This window comes from Ovis canadensis, chromosome 4 (assembly GCF_042477335.2).
Source record: "Ovis canadensis isolate MfBH-ARS-UI-01 breed Bighorn chromosome 4, ARS-UI_OviCan_v2, whole genome shotgun sequence".
Taxonomy (NCBI): domain Eukaryota; kingdom Metazoa; phylum Chordata; class Mammalia; order Artiodactyla; family Bovidae; genus Ovis; species Ovis canadensis.
This window is the reverse complement of record NC_091248.1, coordinates 47,592,660-47,608,722: the sequence shown is the minus strand read 5'-3', so window position 1 is coordinate 47,608,722 and position 16,063 is coordinate 47,592,660. Positions and strand designations below refer to the sequence as shown.

General features: G+C 40.0%; 1 protein-coding gene across 2 annotated transcripts in view; it reads right to left on the bottom strand.

The window, feature by feature from the left end:
* The window catches only part of ABCB1 (ATP binding cassette subfamily B member 1), a 103,485-nt gene that overhangs the window by 47,348 nt on the left and 40,074 nt on the right, over nt 1-16,063 (bottom strand). The window contains exons 8-13 of one of the 2 annotated variants that reach the window (XM_069587717.1): nt 15,132-15,256; nt 2,246-2,417; nt 1,193-1,306; nt 938-1,048; nt 725-850; nt 415-618 (exon numbers count right to left, since the gene is read on the bottom strand). In XM_069587717.1, the coding sequence (XP_069443818.1) occupies nt 415-618; nt 725-850; nt 938-1,048; nt 1,193-1,306; nt 2,246-2,417; nt 15,132-15,256 (852 nt within the window). The remainder of the gene's footprint in view (nt 1-414; nt 619-724; nt 851-937; nt 1,049-1,192; nt 1,307-2,245; nt 2,418-15,131; nt 15,257-16,063) is intronic. The other variant, XM_069587718.1, reaches the window with a different exon arrangement.

The following is a 16,063-nucleotide window of genomic DNA, read 5'->3' as shown; positions in this document are numbered from 1 at the left end:
TGGTCCGGAAAGATCCCACATGCCACAGAACAACTAATACCATGTGCCACAACTACTGAGCCTGTGCTCCAGAGCCACAACTACTGACACCTGGGTGCCTAGAGCCCGTGCTCTGCAACAAGAGAAGCCACCACAATGAGAAGCCCTCTCCCACAACTGGAGAGTAGCCCCTGCTGCCCACAACTAGAGAAACCTGGCTGGCAGCAATGAAGACCCAGAGTAGTCAAAAAATAAGCACATATTTTTAAAAAGCATGTCTGCTACTAGTTGATGCTACTAGAGCTTTAAAATCTGCAGTCATCTTGATCTGCCACCTTGGGAAGTTCCTCCAGTTTATATTCCTGCCCTGACTTTCTATGCGTCAGGCCGGCGTGCCATGACCCTCCAGTGCAACAAAGATGGAGAAGGGCTTACATTAGGCAGTTTCATGATAAAGTCATAGGCATTGGCTTCCTTCACAGCTTTCTGAATCTCATCCATGGTGACATCTTCACGGCCGTAGCGAATGTTCTCAGCTATCGTGGTGGCAAACAGCACAGGCTCCTGACTCACCACCCCGATAATCTCCCGCAGATACCTTACGTTGATGGTCCTGATATCCTGTCCGTCGATACTGACCTAAAATAAAAAGGAGCTGTGATATGCACATAGCGCAGATTTGTGATGTGCGACCTGCTGGGGTAAGTCAGAGCTGCAGCATCTGGCTGAACAAGAGTCACCTCACCATGCCCTCCGTGGGGTCATACAGCCTCTGCATCAGCTGGACGGTGGTGCTCTTCCCACAGCCGCTGTTCCCAACCAGGGCCACCGTCTGCCCGCTCCCTACCTTCAGGTTGAGGCCCTTCAAGATCTATGAGAATGAACGAGAAATAAACGTAAACCATAGATTTCAGGACTACGTACATTGTTGAATCGTTGAGTCATCATTTCATTGTACCTTAACTTCGTTTCGAGATGGGTAATGGAAGTGAACATTTCTGAATTCCAGATTTCCTTTAATATTGTCGGGTTTGTGCCCAGTGTTTGAATAGCTGTCGATGCTTGGTTTCTAAACAGAATAAAATTTCAGAAGGTTACAGCAACTACTAGGTTACAATAAATACATTACAATTACATTTGTGGAGAGCTGAATAAAAGTGATTAAGAAATACACTGTTTTAGACAGATAGATAAATGGCCAGCCCAGACTTACGTTATCAATGATCTTGAAGACTTCATAAGCTGCTCCTCTTGCGTTTGCAAATGCCTCAATGTTTGGAGATGCCTGTCCAATACTAAAAGCTCCAATTAATACGGAAAAGAAGACCTGAGGAATGTGAAGTAAAAGCATCGAGTTACTTCATATTTAGTACGCTTTTTTCATATTTTTAACATCGTTAGTTAAATTTTTACATGGCAAGATAACATATGAATACTGACTAATAAAACTATTATTTTTAAAATTGAGGTACTTTTCAGTTGAGAATGCTGAATTAGTCTTATTGGATCTGTGAAATAAATTCTATATGACTGGAATATTTTCATATGTCTTCAAAAGCCAAGAATTTTGGTTTAGAGCATCAGCAGGGTATACTGGAGATAAACCCTACTATGAGAGTCAGAAACCTGAGGTCTGAACCCTGGATTGAGCTCTAAATGGCTGTATGTCTTCAGGTGATCCTCTAACAGTCTGGACTTCAATTTCTTTATTTGCAAAAAGAGACAAGATTCTGTTTTCCCTACCAAGCAATTTAAGTGTTGTTGTATCAAGTGGAACGGTACATAGGAAAATATTTTGTAAATATTTTGCCCAAATCAGTTTTGTACCGTACATTTGACACTGTTTCTCTAGAGATGTTAAAGAGGACTAAAGTCACTGTTCATTTCTTTGTAAATCACACAGTAGTTATATTATCCAACAACTTACAGAGAAGAAATCTTGCTAAGTGTTTCTTTATTCACTTTCTCGACTAGTCCTTACAACAACACTAAAAGTTATGGCGTCTTACTCCTGCCATTTCCATTTTGTGGAAGATGTAACAGAGTCTTCAAAAGTCTAGGTCGCTGAACCAAATCATACAGGCAGTAAGTGGCATAGCCAGAATTTGAATCAGATCAGCCTGATATCAAATCTCAGGCTCTCACTCACTCTTCTTGGCCATTATTTAATAATTCTTCAAAAATAATTCTCTAACAGTCAAACCAACACTACTAAATTTCACTGCCATTTTAAAGGTGATTCATCTCTTTCTATGATATCACTTACTGTGAGCACTTGTCCAATGGAATATTCTCTTGAGAGGACCAAGGAGGTCCCATACCAGAATGCCAGGGCATAGGATGCATAGATCAACAGAAAAGCAGCTCCCATAGAGATGTTGGCCGTGATAGCCTTCTTTATTCCAATTCTCTTGGCTTCTTCCAAGTTTTTGTTGTACCTGGGAGAAGTAACAAATTATCACACATGCTTGTAAAATCTTACAAAATGGGTCAATACAGCATGATGGTTGTTGAGTACTCAAGACGTGCCAAGGCCTCTGATGGGTGCTTTGCATGCATTTTCTCCCTTTTGTCCACAGGTTGACCCTATGATGTTACTACTATTTTAATCTCTTTGTGTAGAAAAGGAAACTGAGGCCTTATGGAAATTAAGTAATTCATGGAGGCATGTTCTAAAAGCACCATCTCTGGCCTTAGCAATAGTGAAATAAAAGAAGTAATACTTAGCAAACTTACAGCACTTGCACTGTTCATATATAAGACAAAACACAAGCTATGAAAACACTTGTGTTTTCCCTTTAAAATCTGTATGCATTTCAAATGTATTAATAAAATGAAGATATAATGCTACAAAGTACTCAATATAGATGTTTGTGGAGATGTGGACCTAGAGACTGTCATACAGAGCAAAATAAGTCAGAAAAAAACAAGTATCAAAAATTAACACAAATATGGAATCTAGAAAAATAGTATAGATGATCTTATTTGCAAAACAGAAATAAAGACACAGACATAGAAAACAAACATATAGACATCAAGAGGAGGAAGAGATGGGGTGGGATGAATTCGGAGGTCTGGACTGACACATATACCACTACTGATACTATGCAGAGAACAGACAGCTAATGAGCACACGGAACTCTACTCAGTGCTCTGTGGTGACCTAAATGGGAAAGAAATGAAAAAAAGAGGGGATATGGGGGGGTATGGGTGGGTGGGTGGGTGGGTGGGTGTGTGTGTGTGTGTGTCTGACTCTCTTTGCTGTATGACAGAAACTAGCACAACATGATAAAGCAACTATACTCCAATAAAAATTAATTTCAAAAAGAGAAAGTACTCAATACAAGTAAGTCCTTGAAACCTCTGCACATCAAGGATGAAGGCAGTTTGCTCCCTGCCCTGCCTCCCTCTGGGCCTGCTGGAAGGACCAAATGAGAAAAACACATGCGTAGGAGCAATCTGAGTGCTCTGAATTGCCATCTAAGACTGTTTACATGTAAATAAACCATGTCCTGTGCTAAGTCCTGTCGACTCTTTGCAACCCTAAGGATTGCAGCCCACCAACCTCCTCTGTCCGTGAGATTTCCCAGGCAAGAATACTGGAGTGGGTTGCCGTGCCCTCCCCTCCAGGGGATCTTCCTCACCCAGGGATCAAACTCAGGTCCCCTGTATTGCAGGCAGATTCTTTACCATATGAGCCACCAGAGAAGCACCCATGAATAATTCTTACAGCAAATACAGGGGATTACACAAAAGAGGGCAAAACCGAGGAAGCAAACAAAAACCAAAGCAATGCTGGAGAACATTGATAGACATTTCCCTCTCATTCTAATCACTTAACCTAATTTGAGCACTTTTTAAACCCTGAGGAAGTGGTTAATTTCTGATATTCAAATTAAAGGAGATAGGTACATAGCAGACTGCTCTGCTTAAGACAGATATGGAGATAAGTGAATGGGGATCAGATTTAAAGGAAAAGAAGGATCTTTGCAGATACAGAACCATGGTAAAACTATCAGAGAGAGAACAGACTGTAATTAAGCCTTAAATCTGTCCTTATTCTCTTAATACAACTCCCTCAGGACATCAGAACATTGCCTTGCAGAAAGAGGAGCTCATAATTGCTGAAATGAAAGAATTTATTTTTAATAGGATGTATATTTTGAGTTCTTTGATCTATAAACACAGGATGGTATAAACATTATACAGGATTATATTAATTTTTTTGGAGGATTTGTTCCATTTGTTAGAATGTACAAGCAGAGGTCAAGCCCTGCTCAGATATGAGCATGATTCTTTCATGCCCTCATGACATTTAAAAACTACTTCACCAAAAACCAGTTACCAAAGCATGGCATGGCCCAGTGAAATTTACATGATTACTTCCTAAAGAGTAAATTTAAACAGAACTTTACAGTGATAAAATGGTAATACATTATGAAAGTTTCTCCCTCCAAAAAATGTAAATCTCCAACTAGCCAGTTATAACCCTTGACCAGAAAATTATTTTTGAGAAATGTGCTTCAACGGTTGAATATACATGTTTCTCACTTTATGAGCTGATGTGAAATGAAAGTACCACTGGGCATAACTTATACATGATTACATTTAAGGAACTTTAATGCTTATGACTCACACTTTGTTTTGCCTTTATTTCAGTTCTTGCTTACCAACACTAACGTAGAAATCACTGTGATATGCTGTGTCCCAAGCAGCCAGATGAAACTTTTGCACAGGAAGAAGCAACAAGGAAGAAAATCACTTAGATGCCAGAAGAGATAAATGAAAAAAAGAAGGGGATAAGGAAGGAGGAGACGCAAACACTACTCCTTTTGCATAGGCTTTTTGATTAGCTTGTCAACAAAAATATCACATGTACAAAATCAGATATTAAAATCATCAATTCATTAAAAACTCTAGTATCAAAATGGTAAAGTAGAATTTCCTAAAAGGGGTCAAAGTTACATAACAAAACACTACAATTAGAAAAAACTATTCTTAAGTAACATGAACACATTTATCAATGATGCAAATAGCCACCTATGGGAGCAAGGAAAAATTTCTGCTGTGTGTGCGTGTGTGTTAGTCACTCGGCTGTGACCGACTCCTTGCAACCCCATGGAGCCTGCTAGGCTCCTCTCCATGGGATTCTCCAGGAAAGAATACTGGTGTGGATAGCTACTCCCTTCTCCAGGGGATCTTCCCAACCCAGGGATCAAACCCAGGGCTCCTGCATTCCAAGCAAATTCTTTACCCTCTGGACCACCAGGGAAGCCCCACTGTATACTACTGAATTAAATTCACTTTAAATTGTGAGAGAATTTGAGAGATCCTACTATACCTGCTAATTTGAAGAGAAAATTAGAGTAAGACCTTAATTACCTATCTATGTGGAAGCAGCAAAGGGAAGGGTAAGAACTAGAAGGAAAACTGAAGAATTATATTTGGTCTAAGAATAGCTTTAATAATTCTATCATCGCTGTTGCTTAGTCACTAAGTCGTGTCTGACTCTTCTGCCATCCCATGGACTGTAGCCCACCAGGCTCCTCTGTCCATCAGATTCTCCAGGCAAGAATACTGGAATGGGCTACTTATTTCCTTCTCCAGGGAATCTTCCTGACAAATGGGTTGAACCTGTGTCTCTCACATTTACTGAACTGGCAGGCAGATTCTTTACCACTGAGTCACCTGGGAAGCCCCTTAATACTTCTACTTCCAAATTAAATCCCAAATCCAGGGACTTATCATCCTTCTCCTAGAACATTTCAACAGTTTTCTGAGCAGTTCAAATTTTTGACGGCTCTCATCCATTCACCTCTCGGCCCTACTGCACCCGCGCAGCCGCCACCCCTTGGACGTGGGGTTGCTTACTCGGCCGTTGGCCCTGACCTCGGGTGTGGGGTTGCTCCTCTCGGCCACCACCCCTGACCTAGGGCGTGGGGTTGCTCCTCTCGGCCAACACCCCTGACTTCCAGTTTGGTGAAGCTCCTCTCGGTTGCCGCCCCTGACCTCGGGTGTGGGGTAGCTCACATGAGTTACTCCATGTTGAAGATCAGGATGGGCTGCCGTGAGGAGATACACCTCATCCAGGGTAAGGAGCAGCGGCTGTGCTTTGCCGGCAGCCGTGAAGAGATAGCCCACATGCAAGGTAAGAGAAACCCAAGTAAGACAGTAGGCGTTGCGAGAGGGCATCAGAGGGCAGACACACTGAAACCATAATCACAGAAAACTAGTCAATCTGATCACATGGACCACAGCCTTGTCTAATTCAATGAAACTAAGCCATGCCTGGTGGGGCAACCCAAGATGGGCGGGTCATGGTGGGGAGGTCTAACAAAATGTGGTCCACTGGAAAAGGGAATGGCAAGCCACTTCAGTATTCTTGCCTTGAGAACCCCACGAACAGCATGAAAAGGCAAAATGATAGGATACTGAAAGAGGAACTCCCCAGGTCAGTAGGTGCCCAATATGCTACTGGAGATCAGTGGAGAAATAACTCCAAAAAGAATGAAGGGATGGAGCCAAAGCAAAAACCATACCCAGTTGTGGATGTGACTGGTGATAGAAGCAAGGTTCAATGCTGTAAAAAGCAATATTGCATAGGAACCTGGAATGTTAGGTCCATGAATCAAGGCAAATGGGAAGTGGTCAAACAGGAGATGACAAGAGTGAACATCGACATTCTAGGAATCAGTGAACTAAAATGGACTGGAATGGGTGAATTTCACTCAGATGACCATTATATCTACTACTGTGGGCAGGAATCCCTTAGAAGAAATGGAGTAGCCCTCATAGTCAACGAAAGAGTCCGAAATGCAGTACTTGGATGCAAGCTCAAAAACGACACAATGATCTCTGTTCATTTCCAAGGCAAACCATTCAATATCACAGTAATCCAAGTCTATGCCCTGACCAGGAACGCTGAAGAAGCTGAAGTCGAACGGTTCTATGAAGACCTACAAGGCCTTTTATAACTAATACCCAAAAAAGATATCCTTTTCATCACAGGGGACTGGAATGCAAAAGTAGGGGGTCAAGAAACACCTGGGGTAATAGGCCAATTTGGCCTTGGAATACGGAATGAAGCAGGGCAAAGACTAATAGAGTTTTTCCAAGAGAATGCACTGGTCATAGACAAAACCCTCTTCCAACAACACAAGAGATGACTCTACACATGGACATCACCAGATGGTTGACACTGAAATCAGACTGATTATATTCTTTGCAGCCAAAGTTGGAGAAGCTCTATACAGTTACCAAAAACAAGACCGGGAGCTGACTGTGGCTCAAACCATGAACTCCTTATTGCCAAATTCAGACTTAAATAGAAGAAAGCAGGGAAAACCACTAGACAATTCAGGTATGACCTAAATCAAATCCCTTATCATTATACAGTGGAAGTGAGAAAAAGATTTCAGGGACTAGATCTGATACACACAGTGCCTGATGAACTATGGATGAAGGTTCGTGACATTGTAAGGAGACAAGAATAAAGACAATTTCCAAAAAAAAAAAAAAAAAGAAATACAAAAAAGCAATGTCAAGGTTCATGACATTGTACAGGAGATAGGGATCAAGACCATCCCCATGGAAAAGAAATGCAAAAAAGCAAAATGGCTGTCTGGGGAGGCCTTACAAGTAGCTGTGCAAAGAAGAGAGGTGAAAAGCAAAGGAGAAAAGGAAAGATACAAGCATCTGAATGCAGAGTTCCAGAGAATAGCAAAAAGAGATAAGAGAGCCTTCTTCAGTGATCAATGCAAAGAAATAGAGGAAAACAACAGAATGGGAAAGACTCAAGACCTCTTCAAGAAAATTAGAGATACCAAGGGAACATTTCATGCAAAGATGGGCTCCATAAAGGACAGAAATGGGATGGACGTAACCGAAGCAGAAGATATTAAGAAGAGGTGGCAAGAATACACAGAAGAACTGTACAAAAGAGATCTTCACAACCCAGATAATCATGATGGTGTGATCACTCACCTAAAGCCAGACACCCTGGAATGTGAAGTCAAGTGGGCCTTAGAAAGCATCACTAAGAACAAAGCTAGTAGACGTGATGGAATTCCAGTTGAGCTGTTTCAAATCCTGAAAGATGATGCTGTGAAAGTGCTGCACTCAATATGTCAGCAAATTTGCAAAACTCAGCAGGGGCCACAGCACTGGAAAAGGTCAGTTTTCATTCCAATCCCAAAGAAAGGCAATGCCAAAGAATGCTCAAACTACCACACAATTGCACTCATCTCACATGCTAGTAAAGTAATGCTCAAAATTCTACAAGCCAGGCTTCAGCAATACGTGAACCATGAACTCCCAGATGTTCAAGCTGGTTTTAGAAAAGGCAGAGGAACCTGAGACCAAACTGCCAACATCCGCTGATCATGGAAAAAGCAAGAGAGTTCCAGAAAAACATCTATTTCTGCTTTATTGACTATGCCAAAGCCTTTGACTGTGTGGATCACAATAAACTGTGGAAAATTCTGAAAGAGATGGGAATACCAGACCACCTGACTTGCCTCTTGAGAAACCTATATGTAGGTCAGGAAGCAACAGTTAGAACTGGACATGGAAAAACAGACTGGTTCCAAAAAGGAAAAGGAGTACATCAAGGCTGCATATTGTCACCCTGCTTATTTAACTTCTATGCAGAGTACATCATGAGAAACACGGGGCTGGAAGAAGCACAAGCTGGAATCAAGATTGCTGGGAGAAATATCAATAAGCTCAGATATGCAGATGACACCACCCTTATGGCAGAAAGTGAAGAGGAACTCAAAAGCCTCTTGATGAAAGTGTAAGAGGAAAGTGAAAAAGTTGGCTTAAAGCTCAACATTCAGAAAACGAAGATCATGGCATCTGGTCCCATCACTTCATGGGAAATAGATGGGGAAACAGTGGAAACCGTGTCAGACTTTATTTTTCTGGGCTCAAAAATCACTGCAGATGGTGACTGCAGCCATGAAATTGATAGATGCTTACTTTTTGGTAGGAAAGTTATAACCAACCTAAATAGCATATTAAAAAGCAGAGACATTACTTTGCCAACAAAGGTCCGTCTATTCAAGGCTATGGTTTTTCCAGTGGTCTTGTATGGATGTGAGAGTTGGACTGTGAAAAAAGCTGAGCACCGAAGAATTGATGTTTTTGAACTGTGGTGTTGGAGGAGACTCTTGAGAGTCCCTTGGACTGCAAGGAGATCCAACCAGTCCATTCTAAAGGAGATCAGTCCTGAGTGTTCCCTGGAAGGACTGGTGCTAAAGCTGAAACTCCAGTACTTTGGCTACCTCATGTGAAGAGTTGACTCATTGGAAAAGACTCGGATGCTGGGAGGGATTGTGGGCAGGAGGAGAAGGGGACGACAGAGCATGAGATGGCTAGATGGCATCACCATTCGATGGACATTAGTGAATAAACTTCGGGAGTTGGTGATGGACAGGGAGGCCTGGCGTGCTGCAGTTCATGGGGTCGCAAAGAGTCGGACACGACTGAGCGACTGAAATGAACTGAACTGATTCATTCACCAGACCAATTACAGACAGAGAAATGATTTTAAAACATAGACGTCAATCCCTTGTTTAAATCCCTCAACTGTATCCCTGTGCCCTTGGAGTTAAATCCTGACTCCTTACCAGGACATGCCAGTCCCCATGTTCTGGCCCCCACCCACCCTCAACAGCCCCTCTTCACCTCAAATCTCCTCTCACTCGACTGAGCTCCAGTCACACAAGCCTTAGGATATTTTCTAGAATATACCAAAGTCTCTGCCATTTTGGGAAACCTGGAAGATTCCTGTGTCCCTACCCTACAACAGCAGGCTTTTTCTCTTCCCTCAAGTACCAGCCTCCAGGAAACCTCAAATAGCCAACACGCATGCCTTCCTTGACCACCATGGTTAAAGTACACTTGTTCTGCTCACCCTCATCAGCACATTCTTTGATTCCTTCAAAACACGTTTAAACAATTCAAGATTTAATTCATGTCTCCGATGATTTTTTTCTTCCTTCCTGCTCTCCTCCCTCCCTTCCTTCTCTTTTTTTCCACCTTATTATTTTGACCAGGGATCATATGAGGGCAAAAAAGGCAAAGATAAAGTAGCATATCAAGATGTCCACAGACATACAGACTTCCTGTAACTCAGAGCCTGAGGAAATGTGCTGATTCTTTCACAAGGTTCGCATCAACAGGGAAGGTAAGTGTAGTGTTCTAAATACAAACTGATCAAGCATTAGGAATTATCTGAAAACTTAAACAGAGGAATATGATTATGACCTGAAACTTCCTTTTCTTAGGTTTGCAACTGTTTAAAACACTTTTACATTTACTTTTTGAATAATCATTATAAGAATTAGTTAATAGAAACAGCTTTTCAAGGAAATTCTGATATGAATACCAAAAAACATCACCTAATGCATAAGTAAAATTAAAATTGAATAAAATTCAGAAAAGTATTTCTGTCATATTCTGGAGGGTTTAACATAATTATATCCATATTTTGAGAAAACATTTCTAAATTTTCATTTTGTTTAACAGACAATTGATTTTGAAGCTTTTTGATGTTAAAAGAAAATATTCAGTGAAGTCTACTTTGGTTTTGAAAGTTTATTATAATTTTTGAAGACCTGGTTACTTATTTGTATCAACTTAAAAAAAAACACTTTAATTGAATCAGTTTAATACCAGAATTAAAACTCTATAAGAATGCCAGGATTCAATATATGAAGAATGCTAGAATGTATAAAGAAATCAGCCTGAGCACTGATTAACAAAGATATTTTTCTTTCTATTTTTTATTCAAAGATTGGAGAAGGAAATGGCAACCCACTCCAATACTCTTGCCTGGAAAATTTCACGGACAAAGGAGCCTGGCAGGCTATAGCCCATGGGGTCACAATGAGTCGGATACAACTAGGCGACTTTCACTCACTGCCAATATACAAGTGAAAACCCAGAGTCTAGCACAGTGCTTGGCAGATAGTAGATGCTGGATAAATTTGCCAAATGAACTGAACGTTCCAGAAACGGCCAAGCTGGAGAGAACCTTAGGCCATCAGGCTGTAGTCTTGAGTCTACTCCTGATATTCATGAAAAACTAATTTCCAATAATTTCCAATTTTCTAGGGGACCTTTCAAAGACACAGTCCAGTAAATAACATCTTCTGAAGAAATAATTCTATATATAACTGTGTAAACCCACTTGCTTGTTAAAAAGTTGATCACTATCTTCTGTAAAAAAACAAAACAAAAAAACCTGTATCTAATTACTTCAGTTCAGTTCTGTCACTCAGTCGTGTCTGACTCTTTGCCACCCCATGAATTGCAGCACGCCAGGCCTCCCTGTCCATCACCAACTCCCGGAGTCCACCCAAACCCATGTCCATTGAGTCAGTGATGCCATCCAACCATCTCATCCTCTGTCGTCCCCTTCTCCTCCTGCCCTCAATCTTTCCCAGCATCCTTGTCTTTACAAATGAATCAGCTCTTCACATCAGGTGGCCAAAGTATTCGAGTTTCAGCTTCAACATCAGTCCTTCTAATAAACATCCAGGACTGGTCTCCTTTAGGATGGACTGGTTGGATCTCCTTGTAATGCAAGGGACTCTCAAGAGTCTTCTCCAACACCACAGTTCAAAAGCATCAATTCTTTGGTGCTCAGCTTTCTTTATAGTCCAACTCTCATATCCATACATGACTACTGGAAAAACCATAGCCTTGACTAGATGGACCTTTGTTGACAAAGTAATGTCTCTGCTTTTTAATATGCTGTCTAGGTTGGTCATAACTTTCCTTCCAAGGAGTAAGTGTCTTTTAATTTCATGGCTGTAATCACTATCTAGTTACTTAGATCTCTCCATTAAAAAATACTTTCAAGTCCTTTAAACTTTCAGTGAACTAAAATAAGATTTATCTAAGTTTTGAATATTGGACTTGACACCTTTCCCTCCTTACATCCAGGTTATACATCATTATAGTTTTTCATTGCTAATAATATCTTCTAAAATTATCATGTTCTTCAATTTTGGATGCCATTAATCAAGAAGTATTATAATCGTGTTATTTTATGCAACAGTAATAAAGGAGTTTAATAGAACACTCCATATACAGCAGGGACCCAAAAGGCTACAGCCTCAACATAATAAGCATGTGCACCATGGAAAGTGGCAGCAGGAGAACCTGCTTGTCTCAGCCTTGACAACAGATGAAGGGTGGGGGGAAAGAAACATGTCCCCTGGGAACTGGAACCATAAAAGGCAATGCTTATACAGGTCTGAAAAATATGAATTCACCAGTGTGGTCAAAAACTCCTAGCCAAAGAATATAATGTACACGGGCTCAGGTTAATAGTGCCCCCAGTGAGTCGCAGAAGCAAACACAAATCCTTCCTGCAAGAACTCAGCTTCTCTATCCAGAGCCACAGCAATTGTAAGATGGCTCTGATTATAGGATTTGTCTCTATTTCAGAGATGATGAATTGCAAGAGAAAAACGTGCATCCTAGAACTGACGGAATACTACATGTTCTCTAACTGCTCCCTGCTGTTCACAGGAATGCCATGTTTACCCCTGAACTGTCATCGGGTACCCAGAGGCCTTCCCGTACACTGCTGGTCTGCAGATCTTATTACACTGTTACTGGACTTGCTGTGTAGACAGTCACATATTCTATACAGAATGACAGCTTTGCTTTTTGTCTAGCAACCTAATAACTTTTCTATTTTTATTATTCTTACTCTTATTTTTTCCTTAATTATCTTGTACCAGTACAACTCTAAATAGAAATGATGTTAGCAGACATATTGTTTCATTATTTTAAAGTAATGCTATTAACATTTTACCCTTTAATAAAATTTCCTGTAGGTATCTGGTACATATTCTTTATTAAATTAAGAAAGTTTTTGTCATGAGTCATCTGTAATTAATACTTTTACCTCATCCATCAAAACAAAATGTCTTTCTTCCAATCTACTAATGTGGTTAATGATATTCATGGATTTCCTAAGTTAAATCATCTTTGCACTTATGGGATCAAGCCATCAGGTTCAGAAATTTTTTTTAAATCTGATGACAGTTTTCACATTGATTCATTTAGCAAGTAATTTATCTAGACTTTCTGCATCTATGTATTAGATGAAACTGCCTTATAATTTTCCTTTCTCATAAACCTGCTCTCTTGTAATGATGTCAAGGTTATACTAGCCTCATAAAATGAACTCAGTTTTTTTCATTCTCTCAAACAAACAATCTCTGTAAGATGGGGTTATCTCTTTCTTGAAGTTTTGGTAAAATCTGTCTGGAAAATTATCTGGACCTGGGGGGTTTTGGCATGTTTATGCGTGTATGTATATGAAAGGCAAAAGATAGAGATTTTAAACTGGATTCAATTCCTTTAATGATTATGGTTCTACTCAAGTTTGCATCTTAAGTGAGAATTTTAACCTATATTTTTCTGGGATGTCATCTATCTCATCAGTGATTTTTAATTACTGGTATAAAACGGTAATTCTTAAAATAAATTTTTAAAAATCTGTAGCAATGTTTTCCATTGTTCTCTTGCATTTTGTTCCTGATTTAACCTGCAAAATACTACTTCATTATTTATCCATATTTTCATAAAAATTAGTTAATGATTTTTTGTCAACCCTTTGCTTCTTTATCTTTATTTTCTATTAAAATGTTTTTGCTCTTAATCCTTTATCCTTCTTATACTTCCTTCTGTTATTCTTTTTCTAACTTTTAATTTAGCTGCTTAGTTCACGAATTTTCAGCAACTTTTAAATTTCTTCTACCCAACACCCTAGTGCTACCACTAGACTCCGATTCATTTTTAATGTGAAACCTTCAGCTTTAGGAAGAGAGAGCTCCTTGGTCCTCACAGTATTATAAATTCAAACTCTAGCAGCACCTGAAGGTGAGGCTTGCAATTTTGATTTCTACGGAGAGATGCCTTCCTTTGGTGCAATAACTAGGCAGAATCAGATAAGATTTGTCGCCCCATGTTGGTAAACAGATTCTTTTTCTGATACACCTCTCCATTGAGAAAAACTGGAAATGAACGCAAAGTTCAAAATTTCATTCTGTGTCTACTCAGACATTTATTTAGAAAGTACTTTGCTGAATACACTCTTGAAACAGTACCCCCATGACTCTAACAGAGAAGGGGACGACCGAGGATGAGATGGCTGGATGGCATCGATGGACTGACTCGATGGACGTGAGTCTGAGTGAACTCTGGGAGTTGGTGATGGACAGGGAGGCCTGGCGTGCTGCGATTCATGGGGTCGCAAAGAGTTGGACACAACTGAGCGACTGAATTGAACTGACTGAACTGAAACAATTTTACCCCAACTGGTACATTATGTTGTTGACCTGTGGTTGTTTGTATCTGTCCCCTCCCCCTGCCAGAATTTAAGCTCCAAGAGAAGAGCGGCTTCATTTGACTGGTTATTTGCAAGGCAATGAAGCAAGACTTCCCATTTTCTAGTCAGACTCATGTTAAGGCAAAAGCAAAAACCTTCGCAAAAAGTGAGATAGAGCATAGATATTCCTTTCCTCTGAACTATGATAGGTACATAGCCATCACAAATTCTCTCAGAGGATATCTTTATGGGTATGAAATATATCATATGAGAAAAGTACACTCCAAACACAGTGTGTACATTTTAAAGAGTATACAGTGAGCACTCATGTAAGCACAGCTGAGGTCATGAAATACAACGTCAGAATCAAGATGCCTCTGCCATGTGCCCCGCTTTTATCACCAACCCCTCACCTCCCCCAGAAGTAACCATTATTTTGACTTAATAACCCCATCCATCTACCACAAAATATTCATTCTTAGAGAATCAAGAATTAACTTGATGAGGAGAAAAATTATCATCAGAGATATTAATTATGTTTCAGCCTTAAGAAATTATTTTATCTCACTACCCACCTAGGAGACTCTAGAAAACACTTTGAATTAGCAGATATAAGAAGAATTACAACAATTAGAATCACAACTTCTCCAGAACATTAACTATGCTGTAATATATCCAAGAAGCTGTTTAAGGAAACATATACATCAGAGAATACCTTATAATCATCACCTTCAACCTGAAGGGCATTTAAGATGACAGAATTTAACATCTCTACCAACTTAAAAAAGGAGACTCAAACCTTTCAAGTTCTTTCTTTTGTCCTCCAAATGCAATCACAGTTCTAATAGCCGCTAAGACCTCTTCAGCTACTGCTCCAGCTTTTGCATATGCCAAAAGTTCTTTATCAGTAAATGAAGACAGTATCTGTTTAAAAATGCAATTGCAGATAATTTAAAATTTTTAACAAGTTAATTTTACCTTTTGTGCACAAATGCTGCTGGTACATAGTATACTGTACTGTATATAAGTCTTTTACTCGTCTTTGGTTATGAAGTCCTGTTTGCTAATATACATATTATAGCCATTTCTTTTTGGACTGAGATAGTATATAATAGAGTAAAATTTCAACTTTCTCACTATACTCCATGGATTCTCATACAAATAAATAAATCTGGGACTTTGGGGGAGATTTTACGTCTTAAAAATAGTGTATACTCTAAACATTAATAAATACAGAAAATGGGGCAGTATATCAAAAAATAGGTGTACTCAACATAGCAATTGCTAAGTATCCTCTGGTTCAGAAATACCAAGGTAGGAGGCCAGGAGAACACAGGGACCAAGCACTGTGCAGTGACAGGACCTCAGGGAGGTTTCAAATGGCAGGGAAGCAGAGCTCCTTCCAGCAGGGTTTCTCAGCACCACATTAGGGCACCATGGAGGCCTCTTTTATGGACGCTCTTTGGTTTTTCTGTTTGGTCCCTGAGCATCTGTTCTCTGGAAGGAACAGTACCAGGTCCTTTACATACATAGGATCTCCTTCACCGATTCTTCTCAATTGTACCAAGAAGTAGGCATTACTTCCCCCTCAATACATGAGGAAATGGAGCGAGAAAGAGGTCAAGTCATTTGCTAGTAAGTGCAATATCCAGGATTTAAGGCTTCACAGCATGAATCAACGGCCACTGGAGTGAATCTCTCTCTAAAACCAGCCACCGACATGTGTGGAAT